Below are 26,269 nucleotides of genomic sequence, written 5' to 3' on the forward strand. Positions count from 1 at the left end.
TGTCATACCATGTGAAAAGTAACAGCAGTCTTCACCTTCAGCATCCATAAAATGTATGTAGGACAGATATCTGCATATTATGGTTGAAGAAAGTAAGGCAATAAGGCACTTCCACATATGTCATATCATGTGAAAAGTAACAGCAGTCTTCACCTTCAGCATCCATAAAACGTATGTAGGACAGATATCTGCATATTATGGTTGAAGAAAGTAAGGTTAGTAAACAGTGATAAATACAAGAGTCACAAAAAGGTTTTTGATTCCGAGGTCAGTGTTCTTTCCTCTACAACTCATGGCCCTGCTGTCAGGCTTGTTTGTATTTTGCACTGGAAATAAGCTCATGATTTGGAGCTGTATTTCCAGTATTTCCGGGGCTATGAGGACTCATTAGTATTCAATCTGCTTAGCCAAAGATTCCATTAACGACATACAAGCACTACAGTGATCTTAAATCCAAATGAAGTGAAATATTGATCTGAGAAACTAAACATACCCTTTAAATCATTAATGACCCCCTATTTGTCACAAGACCAAGTTTAAGAAATATTTTGAGTTTTTAAATAAAGTCTTGCTATCTACTCTAAGAAATTAAGATAATAATAAATGACCTCAGGGAATCAGGTCTCTATTCCATTCAAAAATTCTACTAAATCCAGCAATCACAACTTGCTACAGACTTCAAAGGCCTAAAGTGTATTTCTTCTTCATAAATGGAATACAGGCCAACATTTTTCCCTACCTGAAGACTGATTAAAACTGTGGGTTGGAAGTAAAAGTTAAGAGTTAATAAAGTTTTATTGGAATACAGCCACACTCCTTCTTGTGTATACTGTCTATGATGCTTTTTGCTAGGTTGACAGAGTTAAGTATCTATAACAGAAACCATATGGCCTGCACAGCCCAAAATATTTATTATCTGGCCCTTTACAGAAAAGGTTTGCAGAACTTGACCTAAATAATCAAGGCAACAAACCACAAATTAGTACTATAAATGTTATGATATTATATGATAACACTATTATTATAACACTATTGTTATGATATTATGACACTATTATTATAGCACTATGTTATAATACATTCGTACTATCACTTTCCAGAATTAATCTTGGTTCCATTCCCAGCTAGCAATGTGATCCCAGGCAAGGAAAAACCTCTAGGTTTCAGGAAACTCACTGGTGGCACAATTGATCTAGCACATTTGGGGTTACAGATGACCCTGGGATGTATTTGGTAAATTAACAATGTTACAAGGTATAATCTTTGGTTTGTTATTGGTCTAAATCCCACATGCCCAGCATCCTTGTAATTCAGTTGCAGTTGCCTTCCTATTTTTCACAAAAACTATCTTCCCCAGGAATCTACTGCATGTGAATTAATAAGCCAACAGGTCATGCTTTTTGGTCAGTGCTGCTCAACCATGAATCACCTGTGGAGCTTTAGAAAAGAAAACTATAATACCTTGGCTGAATCCCAAGCCAATGAAATCACAAACTCTAGGGGTTGGAACCCAGGTATAAGTGTGTTTTAAAGCTTCCAAGGTGATTCCAATGTGCCGTCAAGGTTGAGAACCACCATTCCTGGTGTCCTGGTAACAGGCTTGGATCAAATTAGTATATTCAGTGGAAGCTGTATGAAATATATTTCATGATTTTAAGCTGTTGAGCTAAATTTATATCACAAAACGTGGATTCCATGAAGACTAAAATTTTAATAAAACTGGTTTAGGCTTGCAGCATCAATTGACTCCTGTGTAAGTCATAGCCAAAACTTATGTGTTGAGCATGAGGCCCTCTTCAACATCTGGTTGATAAAGATTATCTCATTTTAGAACCCAGTACTGAAAAAAAAAAAAAAAAGACACCCGCTGGGTTTACATGAAAAGCTAACTTGAAAATCCAGAAGGAGATTATTTCTGGCTGATGGAGAGTATGGCAAACTTTGCTATGGAAGAAGAGACTTCTGAAAATAACAAAATTAAAAAATTTTTTTGACTTCATAAACTCTGAAGAAATAAAAACAGATGTAAGAAATGAACCTGAAGGGCAAAAGATGGTTTTTCTCCTAAGAGCTATAGCCAGCTCATTTATTCAAGATGTCTGGTTTATAAATTAACCAGAATCTTGGCTTTTCCTCTTCCTTTTTACCCACTGCCAAACTATTTTCCATTTATTCACAATAAATTTATCTGCAGGTCCAGAGAGAAGACGAAAATCAAACTGGCCAAAATGTTTCATAAGGTTTGACAAGGATATTGCTAAAACCAAACAGAATTGTTTTTCACAATGTCAATTACAGCAACCAAGACTGGAGTACTATTTCTCTACACAAAGGGGAAGATACATCCTTTTCATAAGCAAATCTTTCCTGACCTAGTTTGATTTTCATTCATTTTGTATCTGCTTTTCTGGTTTATTTTTCTGAACTTGATTTCTCTAAACCTGGTTTCCAGCACCCAAAACATTCCAGCCTAATGGTCTCTGAAAACTAAGTTCAGAAATTTTTACTGCTCTAGTGCTTTATTGCTCAGGCACAGATCACAGGTAGATGCAGACTTCGATTACTGACAGTTTTTTAAAAAATCTGACAAGGTAGGTGGTTTTCCAAAAAGGGCATGGTGACAATCTGTGATCTATTCCAACTCTTTTTATCTTGATACTCTTTTAAGACAAATATTAACATAAACATCATTTGACTAAAATTTTAATGCTTAACAGCTTATGTCAATATTTGCTTTCCTTATTCCTGGTTGTGTAATCAGACCAGCAGGCCTCATATTTTTCCCCAGGCTACACTTCTAGACCAGGAGCACAACAGCATTGTGTTTAGCTTCTAACACTGTGGGGGATTGTTCCAAGTCATGCAAAACTTAAAAAGCAAATACTGATCTAGCTTATCTTTTATTCCTTGTATGTATTTTTTGGTTGATAGAGGAAGGAAGTTAGGAAGAAAAATAATCCAATTTATCAAATATAACCATTTCTCTAATTCTGAATTTTAAAACTGTATTACATAAGTCATATTTAGTTATGTCTAACTACAAAGAAAAAGTTTATTCACTCAGTGGTGAAACCAATCTTATTACGCTCTTGTTTAAAATTCTACAATAGTACTGAAAGATCTATAGGAAAAACTCTCCGTTGTTTCCAAACAGGACCCTTAATCATCAGACATAAGCCTGTAAAGGCTTCATATCTGCCTACTCACAGTCATGCACCCCTAATGTTCTATCCACATTCTGATCTTCTCCATTCCTGTAACACACTATACCTCTTTTCATGTCTGTATGATTTTGCATATCGGTTCCCTTAGCTCAATAGTCTATCTTTAAACACATTAATCTAGTTTCAATGTCACCATTTTTGAGGAAATTTCCCTGAGTCAAAAGAACAGTCAGTTGCCCCTCCTTTTCTATTCTCCACACACACATTTTTTTTTAACCTATACCATGACACCTGTCATGCACAATCACTGCTTTTACTGGTTTTCGACCCTTTCAAATCAAGTTTTACAAGAACTGTTGAAGAGGAAACATTTCTAAACTGCTACATTTTATTCTATCTCCTTTCTTTTCCTATCATTTTCCTAAGGGGAGAATTTCAAAGAGCTAAATGTCTTAAACAGAGGAGGGGAAAAAAAGAAAAACAAAAAAGGGAAGGGAGTACACCCTTGGAACTTAGCAAAATACCTTAAATAGTTTCTCTTCATCTTGCCACAATTTTCTTCATGCAAACTATTCTCTGAATGTCTTAGTTTCAAGAAGAGTGATGGAGTGCTTTCTGTTTTTAAAGGAGTACTCAGGCTGCTGGGCGGAGAACAGAGTTCAAGAGGTTAATAATCTAAGGGAAAGTTTGATATCTTTCAAAGCAAGACTGATTGACAGACTGGATTGACAGACTAGGGAGAGGGAAAAAAAGATTCAAGAAGACTAGTTTTAGGCTTGAGCATAAGAAGTAATGGTTACTACATAATGATATGGAGATAACTGGGCTACAAAGGTTTAGGGGTTTTTTTATGAGAAGAAAGAGAGTTTTTCCCCAGGCTAAGTTATAAAAACCACCATGCAGAATGACCAGCTTCCATGACTAACATTATTTTTCTTCTCAGAGGCACTTTCCTGTGGCCTGCTTCAAGATATGACTTAAAAACTACAGATCTTGGGTCAATTAGCAGAGGAAAAATCCTTAGAAGGGTCTGATCTGAACAGGGCTTAACAGGGACTGTGGGAAGGAATAAGTTAGAAAATGTATTTAAATCAGAGTGAAGACCTTCAAAAATATATTTCAGACCAATAAAAATTTGTGGGCTTCCCTAGTGGTCCAGTAGCGAAGACTCTCTGCGCCCCATGCAGGGGGTCCAGGTTCAATCCCTGATCAGGGAACTAGATCCCACATGTCACAAGTAAGACTCAGTACAGCAAACTAAAAATAAATGTGTGTTTGTTTTTTTTTTTTTTTTTTAATTAGCTTCCTGGACTTCCCTGCTGGCTCAGTGGTAATGCAGAAGACACGGATTCCACCCCTGATCCAGGAGGACCCCACATGCTGCAGAGCAACTAAGCCCACCACAACTACTGAGCCTGTGCTCTTAGAGCCCAGGTGCTGCAACTACTGAGGCCTGCACACCGTAGAGCCCTTGCTCCACAGCAAGAGAAGCCACCACAACGAGAAACCTGCACGCTGCAACTAAAGCGTAGCCCCTGCTCTCCACAACCAGAGAAAAGCCCGTGGAGCAACAAAGACCCAGCACAGTCAAAGTAAAATTTTAAAAATAATTTTTTTAATTAGCTTTGATTTTATATATAAGAAATAGTACAGAGTAAAGAAGACTAATAGAGCGGTAAGCATCTAGGAAAAATCCTTTTTATTTTATGAATGAATGGTATTCCAGTGTCTAAGGAAAATTGTTCAGGTTTAAATCTTTCTTTTCTTAATTTTAAACAAATTTTTATCTTTATTATGTTACAATTATACATATTTGAATCCATGTAAACACACAATACTGTCATTCCATTTGTCCCCACTTTATATTAAGTGATCTTTACATTAAGCAGAAACAGGACATGATATTGGAAACTTCACCATCTGTACCTTCTTCAGTCAGCTTTCCTCCCCACAGTCTAAAATGAGGCCATACCAAACTGCTTATGTGTCACATAACATGAGAGACCTTGTGGTTTCTCTTCTGGAAACTTTGCACATTTCGCCTTTCCTTTCTCCAGGGGGTCTTCCCAACCCAGGGATCAAACCCAGGTCTCCCACATTGCAGGCGGATTCTTTACCAGCTGAGCCAAAACGGAAGCCCTCCTTCTGCCTGGAATCCTTTAAATATGCCTTCCCTCATATTTCCCCATTCCATGAAGTTGACTTCTTAATTCTACAATTTGAGAGCACCCCAAATCGTGTGCTCCCACAGCCCATTATGCACACAGTCCTATTTTCCCATCTTGTATTTTTTTGTTTGTATGTTTGGTGGTCCATTTGCTCCAAGAGAGCACAGATCATCACTTGTTGTGCTTTCTTATGTACCCCCACTGCTTACCAATAGGCCTAGCCCACTGAATACCTATTAATATGAAAGTACTCTGGGGATTTTTGTATTGACTACTCCAAAGCCTTTGACTGTGTGGATCACAACAAACTATGGAAAATTCTTAAAGAGATGGGAATACCAGACCACCTTATCTGCCTCCTGAGAAATCTATATGCAGGTTAAGAAGCAACAGTTAGAACTGGACATGGAACAACAGACTGGTTCCAAATTGGGAAAGGAGTACAGCAAGGCTGTATATTGTCACACTGCTCATTTAACTTATATGCAGAGTACATCATGTGAAATGCCAGGCTGGATGAAACTAAAGCTGGAATCAAGATTGCCAGGAGAAACATCAATGACCTCAGATATGCAGATAACACCACCCTTATGGCAGAAAGCAAAGAGGAACTAAAGAACCTTGTGATGAAAGTGAAATAGGAGAGTGAAAAAGCTGGCTTCAAACTCAACATTAAAAAAACAAAGATCATGGCCTCTGGTCCCATCACTTGATGGAAAATAGATGGGAAAACAATGGAAACAGTGACAGACTTTATTTTCTTGGGCTCCAGAATCACTGCAGATGGTGACTGCAGCCATGAAATTAAAAGACACTTGCTCCTTGGAAGAAACACTATGACCAACTTAGACAGCATATTAAAAAGCAGAGACATTACTTTGCCAACAAAGGTCCGTCTAGTCAAAGCTATGGTTTTTCCAGTAGTCATGTGTGGATGTGAGAGTTGGACTATAAAGAAAGTTAAGCGCGGAAGAATTGATGTTTTTCAACCGCAGTATTGGAGAAGACTCTTGAGAGTCCTTTGGATTGCAAGGAGATCAAACCAGTCAATTCTAAAGGAAATCAGTCCTGAATATTCATTGGAAGGACTGATGGTGAAGCTGAAGCTCCAATACTTTGGCCACCCGATGCAAAGAGCTGACTTACTACAAAAGACCCTGATGCTGGGAAAGATTGAAGGCAGGAGGAGAAGGGGATGACAGAGGATGAGATGGTTGGATGGCATCACTGACTCGATGGACATGAGTTTGAGCAAGCTCCAGGATATGGTGATAGACAGGGATGCCTGTCATGCTGCAGGCGACTGGGGTCACAAAGAATCAGACACGACTGAGCGATTGAACCGAACTGAACTTTGGGGATGGTGAAACAATAGATGATTTTGTCTCTCAACTTTCCGAACTTTCTGCACACTTGTTATACACTCTTCATAAAAAAAGACTTTAAATCTCTTTCTTAAAAACGACCCCACCAATTGAAATTACCACCAATTTCAGATCACAGTGACTTGAACCTGGTTGAATTTGATAGTTGGAATAACTAACACAGTCCTTTATTTCAGTGCTTGAATTAACACAGTCTTTTCTGAAACAGCTAAAAGCAAAACAAATGAAATCTCACCTCAAGTAGAGATAATACTCAGTTTTATGCAGCTGAAAGTGGAAGAAATGAAAATCTCCCTCAAGAAGAGACAGATACTCAGATAAACTGAGAAACAGAGTGAAAGTACAGTCCAGCTGTCTGTATCCTAGAACACAGAAGCTGTGCGTCCTGGGTGCTGATTGTACTATGCCATTTGATATAAGGGACTTGCGTATCCCTGGATTTTGGTATTTGCAGGAAGTCCCCTGCAGATACCTAGGGACAACTGTACCTCACTAGATCTACGCCAGCCTATCTGTAGACTGGATTTTAGAGAGTTCTAAGTGGGGTAGAGAATTTATTTTTAATCCTAGTCTTTTCCAAGCTGGTTATATTAATATTACTCCAGGAGATGTTGGAATTATAATATAATTATATATTCTGTATATTAATATTCTGCATATAATTATATATAGTCTATATATAGAGTAACATAATTACATATAGAAATATAATTATAATTTCATATTCTAGGATTATAATACCCAGAATATGAGAAATATCTGCTACAACTAAATACATCAGAAAATTGTATATTTGCTAAAAATGTTTTACATTAGTTAAGTCCATTTGCTCTATTAGCAGTAAGTATCAAACTCAAAACATTCTCCCTCTCCCCCGAAACTCTCCTCACAAGTTTATGTTGAATAAAAGGTGAATATAGGTTCCATGGGGCTTGCCTGGTGGCTTAGATGATAAAGAATCCATCTGCAACGCAGGAGATCCAGGTTTGATCCCTGGGTTGGCAGGATCCCTTGGAGAAGGGCATGACCGCCCACTCCAACATTGCTGCCTGGAGAATTCCATGAACAGAAGAGCCTAGCAAGGCAACATCCATGAGGTCACAAAGAGTCAGACATGACTGAGCAACCAACACTTTCACTTTCATAGGTTCCATAAGAAAATTAAAGGTATTTTTCTGATGTCTGTCTTAAACTCAAATGTGTCCAGGTTCCTAGCTCTTGAAGAGCCCAACACTCCTCTTTAACACATAAGTTCTCATTCTGCATAAAAGCAAAAAGTTCCCTTTCTCCCTACGTTTTGGAGTCCTCCTGGGGAAACTTCCTCAAACCCTCCCTGGTTGTTGCTTGTTGCCTCAAACTCCTGGCCCAGTAGCACAGGAGCTAAGAGGATGAGCTGTAGCATGAAATTCTGATTTGCCTCCTGGTTCCATCACATGTTAGCCATGTGGTCTTGAACAAATTTCTCAACCTGCCTAAGCACCACTTTCCTTGTTTATAAAATAGATATAATCACAATGCCAGTCTCATATAGTGCTGCTATGGGGATTAAAGAAATGGGAAGTATACTGCTTGACATATGACAAGCAACACCTACACACACAGAATGTCTATTATGCTTTGTTAATTGCTTCTTAACATTGTAAACTACTTCTCGAAAGGTCTTTTGCTGTCCCCATATTAATTTTCTAAAAAACATGGATACAGCCACCTCCTCTAATTCTCCCAGTTTCTGCTAAAGACTAGGAAATAACAAAGAGAAATTACAATTAAAAAGCAAAAAAAGGATGAGGAGGACACAAGGTAAAATATTAGCTGGCTTCTTCTAGCTTACTGATTAAGCCCTCTTTCTGCTTAGCCCTGGCAGGCTGTCAAGCTTGTAGACTTCACCTTAATAGCATATTTGGGGGAATAGAGGGAGGAACAAGGAAAGCTCATGCTTTCTCAGTACTTACTGCCCCAAAGTGCTGCTTTTTCCTTTCTTTTTTTTTTTTTTTGCTGCTTTTTCTTAATTAAAATTTGTTAACATAGAGGAAGTAGTTTGAAAGTGAGAGACAGTCCATCAAATGGTAGAAATATCAGTTAGTGAGACATAAAGAGAAGACAACAATTTGTGTTATTTGCTACTGCTAAGTCGCTTCAGTCGTGTCCGATTCTGTGTGACCCCATAGATGGCAGCCCACCAGGCTCCCCCGTCCCTGGGATTCTCCAGGCAAGAACATTGGAGTGGGTTGCCATTTCCTTCTCCAATGCATGAAAGTGAAAAGTGAAAGTGAAGTCGCTCAGTCGTGTCCGACTCTTCCCGACCCCATGGACTGCGCCCATCAGGCTCCTCCATCCATGGGATTTTCCAGGCAAGAGTACTGGAGTGGGGTGCCATCGCCTTCTCCGTTGTGTTATTTAGTAAACGCTTTTTCTCCCTAATGTTAGATCTTGGCTATGTTTCTGAGCCAGCTCCCTTCCCACTCCCCTCAAACCATTTCCCTACTACCGCCACCTCAGAATTGTAGCTTTACCCTTACAAAACAAAAAAGCCTGTCACAACATTAAGTGGTTTTTCACGAAGTGTTTTGGTCCCCACATAGCGCTGCCACTGCCGGAAGTCCCAGTTCTATATCCCCCAACCTACACCCCAAATCTGACCCTTATCAAGACCCTCAGACTTTGACTCCTATCTCCCTTTTTATTTTTTTAACTTATTTATTTTTAATTGGAGGATTGTGTTTGTTTCTGCCATATATTAACATGAATATAACAGCCATAGGTATATGTATATTCTCTCCCTCTTGAACCTCCCTCCCACCTTCTACCCCATCCAACCCTTCTGGGTTGTCACAGAGCACCAGATTTGAGCTCTCTGTATATTACAGGAAGCTTCCACTGGCTATCTAATTTTACATATGGTAATGTATATGTTCCAATGCTACTCTCTCAATTCGTCCCACCCTGTCCACAACTCTTTCTCTCTGTCTGCATCTCTACTACTCCCCTACACATGAGTTCTTCAGTACCATCTTTCTAGATTCCATACATATGCACTAATATATGATATTTGTCTTTCTCTTTCTTTTAATAGACTTCACTCTGTATAACAGGCTCTTAGGTTCATCCACCTCATTAGAACTTTCTGACTTCACTCTGTATAATACACTCTAAGTTCATCCACCTCATCAGTTCCTTTTAATGGCTGACTAATATTCCAAACTTCTTTATCCATTCATCTGTCAGTTTACACCTAGGTTGCTTCCATGTCCTGGCTACTGTAAACAGTGTTGTGATGAACACTGGGGTACAGGTTTAAATCTTAATCTTGAATTATAATTTAATTTACATATCATTTGAATGAAAACCATATTATCATTCCTGCAAAGACTGACAAATACTTCCCATTGAATCATTCTTCATGTTCCATTTTTCTCTTCAGTTTTCATGTGTTTGTCTACAAGCAAAAGTTTTTAAAAAGGAAAGTTTCTTCAAGTCATTAAAAAAAGATAAAACTTTTACAAATAATATGTACACTAAATGCACATACTCAAATTTTTTCTTGAACAACTTAATAGCAATAAAATAACCAGTGGTGTGGGCAGGAAGCACTACATTATTGTCTTTTCAGTTTAAAAACCATAAAAGGAACTTCTAAAACTCACACTTATAGTGGCCCCTCACTATAGGGAGTTGTCCATTAGAGCAGAAAATTCGAGTAGCACTTCTCTCCAATGATCCTTAACTATTTGAAGGTGTAATGAGAAGAAACAGATGTTGTGTCAGAGAAAGAAAGAATTCACTAACCAAGAAAGGAAATACTTCCCTTTTGCTGCTTTAAAAAAAAAAAAAAAATCATGTTTAGAGTGTGATGGTAAACCATGTGGAGATCACAAAAACTTTAAACTTTATGCAAGAAGAGTAGAACCTCTGCAAAGGAACTGAGGCTTCTTCCTAGATAATGGAGAGAGCCAAGGCAGACATGAAGTGGGTTACTCAATCTCTAGCAACTACTAGAACCTGGGAAAAGAGCCAGCCAAGACTGTGCAGCTGCAGGAGGGAGCCTCAGCTTCCTGGCTGCAGAACTGTGACCAGCCCCACCCTTGGACTTCCATACTCGGTGCAACTCCCTCCCCCGTGCCCCTCCACCCCCCCAAGGCCTAAAGAAGGAAAGAGTGACACCGCAAGGAAAAGAATCCTGATAAACTATGAAGACTACCTGTTCTAAGGTTCAGTTCATTTTATTTAACAGTGTAGACAGCAGTGTAGACATTCCTCAGGAAGGTTAATAGATCCATGCAGACAGTGGGAAAATAGCATCACAGAATTAAACCCATCTCAGTTTTAAAAAATATTTTTAGCAGAAATTTCCTGTCACATGATTACATTTCTACCACATAGAGTTTCATTCCTCTTTGAAAGAATCAATTTTTCATTAATACACTCCAGAATATTGGAGGAGAAAAACGATGGCTGAATACCACTAACAACAACAAAAATACTTCCATGCCTGTCTCTATTTGCTATCTCATATTGAAAAGCAGGTAATATTCACTCTTCTGAACTCTGCTAAAACAAGAAGACTGGGATGGTGGATGATTTGTTTGCTTGAACAGAACAGTATTCTGTGCAGTAGTACTTGAAAATGTTTAGTAGCAAATATTTCTTAGCTTTGTTCACACCAGAAATGAAAGAAAAAAAGAGAAAACTCTGATTTTCTTTCTCTGCATCCTCCCGTCAGTGACTAAATTTTCAAATTTCTAATGTTAGTAAGAATGAGTCAGAGAAAGAGAACTATTAAACTTGTATTTTGCTAACCCAGAAACAGCCTCCTGGAAGAAGCAGAAACCATAAATAGAGCACATATTTTAATGTTAAAGTTGAAAAATAATGTGAATCTTATTCTTAACTTAAACCAAACTCTGCAACTTTCATGCCCTTTAAGCATCCTGTTGTAAAATGACCCACATAAACCGAGGGGAGAAAAAAGAAAAAAAGAGAAAAGACACACTAGAAAATGAAACTACTTACCGTCATCAGTGGACATCATTTCATATATACTGAAAATTAGTCTACTTTGGTTTGATAAGAAAATATTTGGCTTTACTCTTTTAAAGTTCATGTGATAAAATCTCACTCCCGGCTCTGAAGCCTCTCGCAGCCACAGGTCAGCCGGGAGCTCTGATGATGCACTGCTTACTTCAGGACCTTCTCAGACCTCACTGCTCACGGACAACCTCATGCATAATATGCCACTCCTCCCCAGAGGAGGGTTGCTGCAGTGTTCTTCAAAAGACCAAGTATATGAGGATGGAGAGATGTCTATTTATTACAGTAAACAACAATGAAAGCTCATAGGAGCATAAAATGCACTAGAAATACACTTGGGAATAGGACAGTTTATAAACTGGCTAATTCCTGAACTATTAGTAATGCTCTAAAAAAGCCAACATGAAAACAGTTTGTTTCCACTTGAACTGGGTCCATGCACTGGACCAAAGAGGTTTACAGATTCAGGATTCACAGGCTTAAGATGTTAAAATGTCATTTTGAAAGATCTCAAATGCTATTTTGCCACTGAAGACTTTCTATTTTAGCATAGTTCACTGACCTTGGTGCAGGGTGAATAACTACTACTCATAAATTTCCTAAGGAAACCAAGTTTTATGTGATTTCAGAGCACTGTTTACTTATTTTTATACATCTTTATAAGTTTATATCATTTACCAGTACTTTCAAAATTTCTCATAGCCCTGAAAAATCAGAAAGTGTCAATTAAAATATGTATAAAATTACAATAAAGTAACAGGCTATAGACATCACTCTCACAGTTGAAAGAAGTGTTTCCAAAACCCTCCTTTACTGTGTCCAGATGCAGTGGTTCTCACACACCAGATCACCTGGATGGAATTTTAAAACTCACACTGCCTGGTCCTATCTCAGTTGAATTCAACCCCAGAATCTGCACTTCTAACAAGCTCCCAGGTGATGCTGACACTGTTGGTCTGGGACTACACTACAGGAACCACATTTGGAGAACTGCTGGGGCAGAGACTTGATACTCAGTGGCAGCCTAAAGCTCTGACTCAATTGCACCTGCTTAGGAACTGCTTAATATCAGGGCAGGTAGGAAACACTCAAGGTGTGGTATGAGGGAACTATGTATTACACACTCAGATAAGGCTCATCGGGAAGTAGACTTATCAACTTAATTCTTAATAAAAGAAACCTGCATATTAGGGATGAATAGACAATTACAACATGGAGAAAAGGAGTCAAAGAGAAGACACCAGAATTGCCTTTTGTGTCCTTCACAAACTTCACCTGTCTGTTTAAAATTCACTGTGTCAGGAAAACTCTTTATATTTGATACCAAAGATCACTTAGCCTTGGCAAATTTCAGTAATGCAAAAAGCAGAATGTTTCCCTGTCATAAAATGCTCCAATTTTGTGCTTGCTGAATTTTGATAGCCATATTTAAATTATAATCTTAGGTTTGGTTTTCAAACAAACACCTTTTCTTTTTTTATAGCTAACCTTTACTTTGTGCCTGGTGCTCTGGTAAGCACCTTCCATGCAGCATTTCATTAAATCCTCACTGTGAGGTAGTAATAATTTATCAATATTTTACAAAAGAGAATGCTCTTCTGCAAAAGGAATAAATAGTATAGGTAAGGTATGGAGTAATAATTACCATTCTGCAGAAGAGAAACCTAGGTTTAACAGATTAAAAATCTTGGCCAGTAACACTAGTAAAATAATAACCTTTAAGAAATTCAATTCTCTTTTGCACAATAAAGATATAATAAAATTCATGTTTGAATCTATATAGTAAAAACCACAATAAGACTTGTAGCTGCTGCTGCTGCTAAGTCGCTTCAGTCGTGTCCGACTCTGTGCGACCCCAGAGACGGCGGCCCACCAGGCTCCCCCGTCCCTGGGATTCTCCAGGCAAGAACACTGGAGTGGGTTGCCATTTCCTTCTCCAATGCATGAAAGCGAAAAGTGAAAGTGAAGTCGCTCAGTCGTTTCCGACTCTTAGCGACCCCATGGTCGGCAGCCTACCAGGCTGCTCCATCCATGGGATTTTCCAGGCAAGAGTACTGGGGTGGGGTGCCATTGACTTGCAGCTAGAAGTGATAATTACAGTTTTAAACAAAATATCATTGACTCTTATTGTTCACAACAGATAATCTGAAATTATATTCGGCATATACCACAAACTAGTGACTAAATTTAAGCTACTCACTAGCAGCCATGGCTGCTGCTGCTAAGTCGCTTCAGTCGTGTCTGACTCTGTGCGACCCCATAGATGGCAGCCCACCAGGCTCCACCGTCCCTAGGATTCTCCAGGCAAGAACACTGGAGTGGGTTGCCATTTCCCTCTCCAATGTATGAAATTGAAAAAATAAAGTGAAGTCCCTCAGTCGTGTCCGACTCCTAGCGACCCCATGGACTGCAGCCCACCAGGCCCTTCTGTCCATGGAATTTTCTAGGCAAGAGTACTGGAGTGGGGTGCCACTGCCTTCTCCGAGCAGCCATGGCCGTTTCTTATAAAGTTAAACCAGCACTTCCATATGACCCAGCAATGACACGCCTAGGTACTTACCCAAGTGAAACTAATACTTACATTAACAGAAACATGCAAATGAAAATTTTATTTCTTTTAATTGGAGGATAATTACTTTACAATATTGGGATGGTTTTCCTATATATCAATGTGAATCGGCAACACATGTGTACATGAATATTTACAGAGGCTTTATTCATAACTACCAAAAGCTGGAAAATACACAATTGACCTTCAATCAGTGAATAAATAAGCAAACTGTGGTAAATCTGTCTTTACAACCCTCAAGAAATGAGCTAAGGATACTTGCATGTGTGTTAGTAAGGAAGCCAACTTAAAACACTAGAGGACTTCCCTGGTGGCACGGTGAGTAAGAATCCCTTGCCAATACAGAAGATATGGGTTCAATCCTGGTCCACAAGATTTCACAAGCCACAGAGCAACTAAACCCATGGGTCACAACTACTGAGCCCGTGCTCTAGATCCCAAGAGCCACAACTACCAAGCCCATGTGCTGCAACTATTGAAGCCCAGGTGCCTTGAGTCTATGAGAAGCCCACACACCAGAACTTAGAGTAGGCCCTGCTCACCCACAATTAGAGAAAGCCCACACGCAGCAAGGAAGACCCACTGAAGCCAAAAATAATAAATAAATGCCACACATTTAAGATTCCATATGACATTCTGGAAAAGGCAAGCACAGTTCATTTCAGTTACTCAGTTGTGTCCGACTCCTTGCGACTCCATGGACTGCAGCACGTGAGGCCTCCCTGTCCATCACCAACTCCCAGATGTTACCCAAACTCATGTCCATTGAGTCAGTGATGCCATCCAACCATCTCATCCTCTGTCATCCCCTTCTCCACCCGCCTTCAATCGTTCCCAGCATCAGGATCTTTTCAAATGAGTCAGTTATTCGCATCAGGTGGCCAAAGTACTGAAGCACACAGGGACAAAAACTAGACCCAAGGTTGCAGGAGGGTGGAAGAACTGATTTGATTACAAAAGGGTACAACAGAATTGCCAAAGGTGATGGGAATGTTTCATATCTGCATTGTTGTATATGTTGTATATGACTGTATGCATTGTCAAAACTCACAACTGTACCCTAAAGAGGGTGAATTTTACTGTATATAAATTATCCAATAATTAAAAAAAACCAAAGATTTTTGATATTATCTATTGCCTTTCTCATCATCAATAGTAGAGATAATTACTGGTTCATTGTATTTGTTTCCTGTGATTTTTTTAAAAATCTTGAAAAATTAAAAAGTAACCTAATTAGCTTCCCACACAATGTCCATTTGTGAACAATGATGTTTATAACAATATATTTAAAAGGTTCTTTCAAATTAATGTTTAATTTAGTTAATTAATAAGATTATTTGTCATTGACATCAGTCTTGAAAACTATCTAAACTCCAGGCTAACCAACTCAGTTATTCACTTTAGTTATGTATTAAAGACTTTGAAGCAACTTAATATGCACGCACAAAGACTTAGTGGGCTGTCACCCTGCTATCAGGCTTCTCCTCCTCGTAGAGTCGTTATTTCTTTACAAATTCTGTTGGGTAAGGAAGTCAGAAAGTTCTCCCAGTCACAAGGTATTTCATAACCGCTTGCTTTATCACTATATTAAACTTAGTTTACTTTTTATTAAAGGCTGCTAGTATTTTCAATAGCTTACCATTTCTAATGTAAATGATCTAAAACAAAAATTTTACCATGTAACCTGTGCTTCTTGAATTAAAATTTACTAATTTATAATGTCTAAAAAAGAGGGGAGAGGGGCAGGAACGAAGTTGTCTGACCTTGCTTTTTTTTTTTCTGGCCAAGCTGTGCAGCACAGGATCTTAGTTTTCTGACCAGGGATTAAACCCGTGCCCTCTGCGGTGGAAGTGCAGAGTCTTAACCATTGGACCACCAGGGAAGCTCCTCTCCCAGTAATCTGGTTTATAGCTACCTAGCATATCATCTCGGAGAAGGCAATGGCACCCCACTCCAGTACTTTTGCCTAGAAAATCCCATGGACGGAGGAGCCTGGTAGGCTGCAGTCCACGGGGTCGCTAGAGTCGGAAACGACTGAGCAACTTCACTTTGACTTTTCACTTTCATGCATTGGAGAAGGAAATGCCAACCCACGCCAGTGTTCTTGCCTGGAGAATCCCAGGGATGGGAAGCCTGGTGGGCTGCTGTCTATGGGGTAGCACAGAGTCGGACACGACTGAAGCGATGCAGCAGCAGCAGCAGCAGCATATCATCTAACATATAATTGAAAACTTCCATGTACTAATGGCAAAGTTGGCTTAAAAAATTATTTACTGATAAATATATTTTGGCAGTATAAAAACAGGACAATTATACCAAGTGAAAGTTAGTATTTCACTTTGTTCAAACAGAACAAGAAGTTGGAAAAAAATAATTAAAGTACTTCTTACTTTCAGTTATTAACTAAGGAGTAAAATCCTCAAATTGATTCTCCAATGATATTTAACTGGGAGACAATCTCCATTTTCATAGAATGAAATATGAATCTTAATCTATTTTGCACACTTTAGTACTCTAATAATCATCTAATAAAATCAATTTGTTATTAAAATGATTTCCTCATTGACTTAAAAAAAACTATAATTAAAAAGCCCAATCAAATGATGTGTAATTTCCATTTTGTATGTCTCTGAATCTTAATGAAGTGAAGCCTATAAGTTCTTGAATGCATGCTAAGGAAATCGTGGGGGATGTTTTGTTTCTTTGTGGCCATGCCATGCAGTATGTGGGGTCTTCCTCAACTAACGACTGAACCGCCCCCCTCCCCTGCATTAGAAGCATTAACTGTTAACCACTGGACCACCAGGGAAGTCTCTAAATCTAGTTTCTTGAATATTCTGTCCCAAACTATTTTTATACAGATCTTCAAAACAAACCAATTATCCCTCAATCTCTATTCTTTTAAATTAAAACAATTTTAATATATATTTAAAGATTTATTTATTTACTCTTTGGCTCTGCTGGGTCTTTGTTGCTGTGCGCAGGCCTCCTTCAGCTGCAGCAAGCAGGGGCCACTCCCTAGTTGCCGGCTCTCACCGCAGTGGTCTCTCTTGTGGAGCATGGGCTTTAGGCACAAGAGCTTCAGTAGCTGCAGCACCTGGGCTCCACAGTTGTGGCTCACAGGCTCTAGTGCTCTGGCTAAGCAGCTGTGGTGCACAGGCTCAGCTGTCCTGTGGCATGTGGGATTTTCCCAGACCGGGGATCAAATCCATGTACTCTGTATTGGCACATGGACTCCTTACCACTGAGCCACCAGGGAAGCCTCTTAATATATGTATGTATGTCTGTGAAAGTTGCTCAGTCGTGTCCGACTCTTTGCGACCCCATGGACTATACAGTCCATGGGATTCTCCAGGCCAGAATACTGGAGTGGGTAGTCTTTCCCATCTCCAGGGGATCCTCCCAACCCAGGGATTGAACCCAGGTCTCCCACATTGCAGGCGGATTCTTTACCAGCTGAGCCACAAGGGAAGCCCCTTTTAATTCATTTTTTATATTAATTAGTCACTTAAAGTCCCAACCACACAGTATCATTAGACAGTCCCCCAAACTAGGGTTTCCTGATGGACGACAATACAATCGTTAGGTTAAACTGTTGCTCATTCTGGGTTTTAGCTCAATTCTATTAATATTCTTCTACTTTGGAAGACTATGATGAGAAGCTATACCTCTCTCTAACGGCATGTGAATAGGAATAGTTTGTATATTTTAGGTATGCAATTTAGAAGAAACAACCTTGTATCTGAAGTGTTATATGACTTTAACAATGCTCTTCTGGTTAAAAACATTTAATCTTGGATTAGAAAGCCATTCCTTATGAGCCTAAATTATGGAATTGATCCTCATGCCCCAATTTATAGTTTGTTTGACCTCACCTATAGATTTCCTGCATCACACCAGTCATTTCATCTGTTCACATACACAGCTCAGCAGTAAACACAATTTTAGGTTGGTAATATTTCAGCATTTCCCCTATCATGCTCCACTCTTTAAGATAAAGGCATGCTTTTCATCTAATTTTGCTTTGTACTAATCCCAAATCATCGATATTATCTAAATTCAAAGCAGGAACAAAGTTAATTGATAAATATGGTGTTTCTTCTTTCATTATGGCCATTATTGTTTTTACAGAACTTCTTTGGATTCCACTTGAATACCAAGTAACAACCCTAGACTGGATGAGCTACATATTTCCTGTAAGTCACATCACTTCATCAAGAAGTGAATTCTGAGATTTCAAGTTCTACAATTCCAGTATTGCCACCAGCTAGATTTCTACCTTTCTTACTCTAAACTCCTGAATGAATCCATTCTTAGCTATGCTTCATTAAAGAACATATACCAAGCACTTAATATCATACTGGGCAAATAACAGGTGCCCGATTCTCTTCTCTGTTCAGTCGCTCCGTATCCTTCTGCCTTACGCATCTCACGACGGAGTCACTCTTTACAAACGCCCTTACTCTAGCAGTTTAGTGTTCTTTACCTGCATCTCTTTCATCTGCCAGAAAGCCTGAAGGCAGGAGGAGAAGGGGATGAAAGAGTACGAGATGGCTGGATGGCATCACTGACTCAATGGACATGGGTTTGAGCAAGCTCCAGAAGATGGTGAAGGACAGGGAAGCCTGGCATGCTGCAGTCCATGGGGTTGCAAAGAGTCAGACACGACTGAGCAACTACACAACAACCATGATGATGTCCAGTGATAGGGTTCTAGCACTGTGGTTGTCATGTATCGTGAACAAAATATTTCTGCAAGTATTAAATGGGTATATTAAATAGGTACAGAATTTCAGTTAGGAAAAACAAAAGAAATTCTAGACATGGATAGTGGTGATGGTGGTAAAACAATGTGAATGTACTGATGCTAGAGAACTGTACACTTAAAAATGGCTAAAATGATCAATTTTATGTTGTGTATATTTTACATATACACATATGCTATTCCTCAATCTATTTGTTCATGTTCTCTACTGCCTGTACTGTTTCTCTGCATTCTTTCCTTTCTTCAGGGTCTACCTTGAACAAACTATTCACTCAAGGGTCCAACTCCTCCACTAAAATATCTAATTCCAGTACCAACCTCTCTTAAACAACTTCCTTCACTGGAGAAGGGAAGCTTAAACTTTATCTTGAGGGATGAAGATTTCATTATGCAGCAAAGAGAGGGAAAGGATCTTATTTCAGATTCTAAATTGAGGAAACCTGTAGCAGATTCACAAATTTCATTGTGGCTTGCAGAACTATTCCTCACTTGTCAGCTGATATCCTCAATGGCTACTTACTGCATTGAGAATGAAATCCAAACTCCTTATAAGGCCTCAAGGCACTGTCCCTTGCTTACCTTTCTAGTCTCATCTCTTGCCACTGTTTTCAAAATATGTTTCCAAACCACGTTCCATCAATCATGGGTTTTGAGAAGGAAGTTAAGAAAAATGCTTTCTTTTCATAAATTTCCACAGAAACTTTTCCCCCCCGCCCCCAACTTTGAAATAGCCATGCAGTTTCCAGAAAAGGCTCCTCTGAGGCTTTAAGAAAATAAAACTTGAGCTTTGCCCTGGCCAGGTCAGATAAAGGGTAAATAAAATACAGCCAGTTACTTGCTACTAACTTGGGAGTAAAAAGAGAGCGCTTTCATTTCTCTCTCTCTCTCTTTTTTTAAAATTAATTTATTTTTTAATTGAAGGATAATTGCTTTACAGAATTTTGTTGTTTTCTGTCAAACCTCAACATGAATCAGTCATAGGTATTATCCCCTCCCTTTTGAACCTCCCTCTCATCTCCCTTTCCATCCCACCCCTCTAGGTTGATACAGAGCCCCTGTTTGAGTTTCCTGAGCCATACAGCATACTCTCTTTTTGACCAAGATTTAAGTACTGTCTTCCTTTCCTGAAGACTCTAATGTACTACTTACTGGGGTAACAGCTGCTGCTTAGGCCTTTTGTGTTGGCCCAAACATTCCTAAAGGACAAACTCAATGTAAAGAAAAAATAAATATAACCCTAAATATAACCAGCACCTTATCTTTGCAAATTATCCACTCTACTTATTATTTCTTCCCTTTTATCCCACGGTAATATGGCACAATTAAAACACGCAGTTTAATTTCTGATGCAATCTCAGAAGTGTATAGTAAGTCCCCTACATACGAATGAGTTCCATTCCAGGAGCACATTGTTAAGTCCAAGTTTTGTTCATTAAGTCCAACAAAATTAGCTCAGGTACCCAACTAACACAATTGGCTACATACTACTGTACTGTACTAGGTTTATAGTAGTTCTCACACAAATAATATATTAAAAAAACAAATACATAAAAATAAAGAAAACATTTTTAATCTTACCATACAGTACCTTGAAAAGTACCGTAGTATCAGCTACATCACCATTGCTTTTATGCTTGCTTCCAGACATCCTGGGCCTCCAATAAAGATACTTCACTACTGTACTCTATATCCAGTACTGTAAAGTACACAAAAGCACAACCACTTGCAGAGGATTCACACAGGCAAACGTATGTTTGCATCTTTGAAAGTTTGCAAGTTGAAAGTTTGTATGTAAGGGACTTTCTGTATTATAGGAATAAAGAAAACTCCAAAGAAAAAAAGAAAAATTTACATTTAAATTTCAGTAAGCTTTTCGATAACTTTTCTAAGTTATTGTCTTGGTGGCAGAAAAGATGACCAAGGATAAAAAGGCAACGAATTATTTTAATTAAAAAAAAAAATTTAAGGTCCATTTCCATCATATGGGCCTTAAATGATAATTGGTACTTGATAAATTACAAATGTACTTGTCAAAATTTTTTAATTATTATTATAGCAATCTATATATTGTGAACTTTACAAATAATGCTCAGATTTTAAGTATTCTACTAAGAACTAAAAATATCCATATAGTCTTTTAGACACAATAGTTTGAACATTAATGACTAATAGAACTCAAGATAAATTACTTTATAATGGTCAACAACTTACTATTAATGGAGTATGGAGTATTTTTATCTTTTACATAAGGTAACAGGGACAAATGTATTTAGCATTCATGCAGATAATGCAAATGGGTAAGCATACAGGTTTAAAACAGTATGAATTAGTTAAATGGCAAATGAGAGAATAATTTTTTATTTTTAAATTTTAAAACTCAAAAACCATTGTGTGACTCAAAGAAAATTTGGAGCCATCAATTTGAGGTCCCTTTTAAAATGATTTAACCCATTTATTAATAATTACAAAGAAATACTGAGTCCTTACATGGGATTCAATAGAGTTCATTGCTAAGAACTTAGGAATCTTTTTTAGAAAGTTCTGATCATCACTTTTATGGAATCTCATTTTTCTTTAGCCACACTACCCTTTTCAATTCCTGTGGCCTTAAGAATCTCACATATGACTAATCTCACTATCTTCTGGATTTCCTTTGAGCATTTATAACTTCTCAGCATTTGTCATCCCTACTACTGCCAAAGCTTCTGGAAAGCAAGGACCATAAGTGTCCCATTCACTATTATGGGTCCCGTGGATGTTGTGTCAAACATAATAAAACTTCACTAAATGGTCTCTTCTAAGAAGTCAAAGAGAAAGCAGACAAGCAAAATGGTGACTGACAAGTTTGGCCAGGGCCCTGTTACTGTTACTGGTGCACAGAGGAGGGTTAGGGGAGACCTTCCAGAACAGTGGTCTCCAAACTTTTTGATGGCACATCCTCTCAGTATAAAATGTGGGCACTGCACTCTCAAATATAAATGTATGCACAGACACATGTAGGAATGTATATACATTAAATACAAGCATGATAGTCCAAAAATGAATACTATAAAACAAAAACAACTTAAAATAGGATGAGGTGAAGATAAAATGGCTTCCCAGGTGGCTCAGTGGTAAAGAATCCACCTGTCAATGCAGGAGATATGAGTTCAATCCCTGGGCCAGGAAGATCCCGTGGAGAAGGAAATGGCAACCCACTCCACTATTCTTGCCCAGAAAGATCCCATGGACAGAGGAGTATGATGGGCTACAATCCATGAGGTCGAACAAGAGTCAGAAACGACTTAGCAACCAAACAACAATAAAGATAGAATACCATTTTAGGAAAAACAATGTGATTCAATCTGCTTTGTTTTTTAGAAATATCTTGCTTAAATATTTCATGGTACAGACATTTGAAAGAGTGGAACTAAGTCAATTTACTTCTGTACATGGTTTTAATGATTGCCAGGGCTGAGATTTGCTGTTCTACCGGGAAGAAGTATATCACTGGCTACACTTACTAAATCATGATATATATATTTTTCAATCTTATCTACCAATTATGCAAAGGATTTCCTTGAAATTCTTCTAGTAAATGTCCATCTTCCTAGATGTCTTGAAAGCTGTTGCATTTTTTTAAAATTTGGTCTAATATTTTAAAACTACTTACAAAAAATTTAAAGAAGATTTTTAAAAAGACTTGAATTTAATACATACTACTATATATGATTGGAGAAGGAAACGGCAACCCTCTCCAGTATTCTTGCCTGGAAAATCCCATGGATGGAGGAACTTGGTAGGCTACAGTCTGTGGGGTCGCAAAGAGTCGGACATGACTGAGCGACTTCACTTCACTTCACTATATATGATATAGATATTAAGAACCTACTGTATAGCAAGCATAAGGAACTCTACTCAATATTCTGGAATGGCCTATATGGGAAAAGGATACACACACACACACACAGAGTAGATATATGTATATGAGTAACTGATTCACTTTGCTGTATACCTGAAAAAAACACAACATTGTAAATCAAGTATGCTCCAAAAAAACTGAAAACCGTACTTAAGTTTGGGTGTAAGAGGGTGTTGTATTTTTTTAACTTTTAAAAGGAAAAGATATATGTCATTTTTGGTGGTAAAATGAAAGAGTAATGGAAACATTTCCAATCATTCAAAAAACTTTCTGTCCACAGAGCACTTTTCCTCTGCTGACTGCAGTTACTTTCTCACTGATTCAAATACCACCTTTACTTGAAAATGACACGCTGTATTTATTTCTTCAAATATATCTACTAGATAAGAACCTGCAAAATATGTACGGTGTCTACTTCTCTCTTTTTTAAAAATAACTTTATTTCTGGCCAGCTGGGTCTTTACTGCTGTGCAGGCTTTTCTCTAGTTGAGACAACTGGGGGCTACTCTAGTTGTGCTGTGCAGTCTTCTCATTGTAAAGGCTTCTCTTGTTGCAGAGCACGGGCTCTAGGCATGCAGGCTTCAGCAGTTGCAGTACATGGGCTCAGTAGCAGCATCTTCACAGCTCCAGAACACAGGCTCAAGAGTTGTGCCGTATGGGCTTAGCTGCTCCCCTGCATGTGGGATCTTCCTGGATCAGGGATCGAACCCGTTTCTCCTGCATTGGCAAGGGGATTCCTTACCACTAAGCCACCAGGGAAGTCCCCGTGGCTACCTCTCTTTACATGAAGGGCTAGTAAATAGGGAACAGTTGTGTTTTTTGTTAAAAGAAAAAGACACACAGTCTTTAGTTTGACAACTCATTTAAATACTATGCCATGTATAAAACTTAACATTCAAAAAACTAAGATCATGGCATCTGATACTATCACTCCATGGCAAATAGATGGGGAAACAATGGAAACAGTGAAAGACTTTATTTTATTGGGCTCCAAAATCACTGCAGATGGTGACTGCAGCCTGAAATTAAAAGATGTTTGCCCCTTGGAAGAAAAGTTATGACCAACCTAGACCGCATGTTAAAAAGTGAGACATTATTTTGCCGACAAAGGTCCATATAGTCAAAGCTATTGTTTTTCCAGTACAGATATGAGAGTTGGACCATAAAAAAGGCTGAGTGTCAAAGAATTGATGCTTTTGAATTTGGGTGCTGGAGAGGACTTTTGAGAGTCCCTGGGACTGCAAGGAGATGCAACCAGTCAGTCCTAAAGGAAATCAACCCTGAATATTCATTGGAAGGACTGATGCTAAAGCTGAAGCTCCAATACTTTGGCCACTTTATGTGAAGAGCCGACTCATTGGAAAAGATCCTGATGCTGGGAAAGATTGAAGGCAGGAGGAGAAGGGGATGACAGAGGACGAGAGAGTTGGATGTCATCACTAACTCAATGAACATGAGTTTGAGCAAGCTGCGGGAGATGGTAAAGGACAGGGAAGCCTGGCATACTGCAGTCCATGGGGTCACAAAGAATCGGACACGACTGAGCGACTGAACAGCAACATATAACTTACAAATCTCTGGGTGGTACAAAAGATGCTTGTACCTAAAATGTCAGGGCAGAAAGGAGGCAAGTAAACTTGCCACTGCCTACCTGCCACTTTCCCCTCAGAATTCCTCACCTGTCCCTGAAATACGAGCTGTATTCAACACATAAACTGAATGAAAGTGTACAAATAAGTCTAGCATCACTGACTCAATGGACATGAATCTTAGCAAACTCCAGGAGACAGTGAAGGACAGAGGAGCCTGGTGTGCTATACAGTCCATGCGGTCACAAAGAGTCAGACACAACTTAGTGAGCAACCAGTGCTTTTGTCCCCTACCCCTTAGGCAAAATGTTCCAAGTTCTAGGATCTGCTTCCTACACTACAATGATTTATTTTTTGTATCCTCAGGGCACATAATGGTTTCATAGATGATTCCTTTTGAGAAGGAAACTTCTAGAAGACAGGTAGTTTTTCACAGGGATCTTATATACATTTCATCTAATAACTCTTCAATCTTCAGGTTACTCCTGAAATGAAGTCATGTTGACATAAATGTACTGTATCAGTGTTAAAATTATGACTAAAAGTCGGCAGCATAAACAATAAATGCATTAAAATAAATTTAAAAATAAATACTCTGGACTTCCCTAGTGGGTCAGTGGTTAAGAATTTACCTGCAAACGCAGGGGACACAGGTTCGATGCCTGCTCCAGGAAGATCCCACATGCCACGGAGCAACTAAGCTGCACCACAACTGCTGAGCTCGCATTCTATAAGCTGAGAGCTGCAACTCCTGAAGCCCATATGCTCTAGAGCTCTGCAATAAGAGAAGCCACCACAATGAGATGCTCGCTCACCACAAACAAGAGTAGCCCCTGCTCGCTACAACTACAGAACCCACACACAGCAACAAAGACTCAGTGCAGCCAAAAATAAATAAAAAAGAAAGAGCAAAAGGGCTTTGAGAGGTCAAACAGCTGTATTAAAAAAAAAAAAAAAGGAAATACACTAATTTGGAAAATAAAAATCTCCAGAACAATTTTAACTTGAATTTTTCCAAAATTTTAATCACATTCTCTATATCAGTCTAGATATGAAGACTACCCAACACTATCCAACAAGGATAACAATTATGATGATGAAAAATTAAGAAAATTCCATGATTCTATTTTCATCTAAAAGTAACTGTGGTGATAATATTGGTAAATAAATATTTGAAACAGAATGTCATCATAATAAAAGATAAAAATTTAAATAATACCATTTTTTATCACTGGGTTAAATGCTTTTAAATTATAAGATTCATGCTAAAGAAACTGTTATCTCAAATACTGGAGCAGCAAGCGGCCAAAAGGAGATACCCCACGTTCAAGGTCAGGAGCGGAGGCTATGAGGAGATACCCCACATCCAAGGTCAGGAGCAGAGGCCATGAAGAGATACCCCACATCCAAGGTAAGGGAAACCCCAGTAAGATAGTAGGTGTTGAAAGAGGGCATCACAGGGCAGACAGATTGAAACCACGATCACAGAAAACTAGCCAATCTGATCACACGGACCACAGCCTTGTCTAACTCAACGAAACTAAGCCATGCCGTGTAGGGCCACCCAAGATGGCCGGGTCATGGTAGAGAGTTCTGACAAAACACGGTCCACTGGAGAAGGGAATGGCAAGCCACTTAAGTATTCTTGCATTAAGAACCCAATGAACACTATGAAAAGGCAAAATAATAGGACATGAAAG

The 26,269-nt window shown here is 38.7% G+C and overlaps 1 protein-coding gene across 10 annotated transcripts in view; it reads right to left on the minus strand.

Moving 5' to 3' along the window:
* Positions 1-26,269, minus strand: part of FGD4 (FYVE, RhoGEF and PH domain containing 4) — a 243,680-nt gene that overhangs the window by 109,875 nt on the left and 107,536 nt on the right. For 2 of the 10 annotated variants that reach the window (XM_059887007.1, XM_059887006.1), the window contains one exon: positions 25,202-25,344. The exons of 4 other annotated variants lie outside the window; for them this stretch is intronic. In XM_059887007.1, coding sequence (XP_059742990.1) covers positions 25,202-25,253 — 52 coding nt within the window. In that variant the 5' untranslated portion in view covers positions 25,254-25,344. Of the gene's footprint in view, positions 1-8; positions 3,630-3,688; positions 11,689-11,727; positions 11,924-25,201; positions 25,345-26,269 lie in introns of those variants that run through there. 4 more of the 10 variants (XM_024992559.2, XM_024992562.2, XM_024992558.2 and 1 more) reach the window with 3 other exon arrangements.

This window comes from Bos taurus, chromosome 5 (assembly GCF_002263795.3).
Source record: "Bos taurus isolate L1 Dominette 01449 registration number 42190680 breed Hereford chromosome 5, ARS-UCD2.0, whole genome shotgun sequence".
In the NCBI taxonomy this organism is placed as follows: domain Eukaryota; kingdom Metazoa; phylum Chordata; class Mammalia; order Artiodactyla; family Bovidae; genus Bos; species Bos taurus.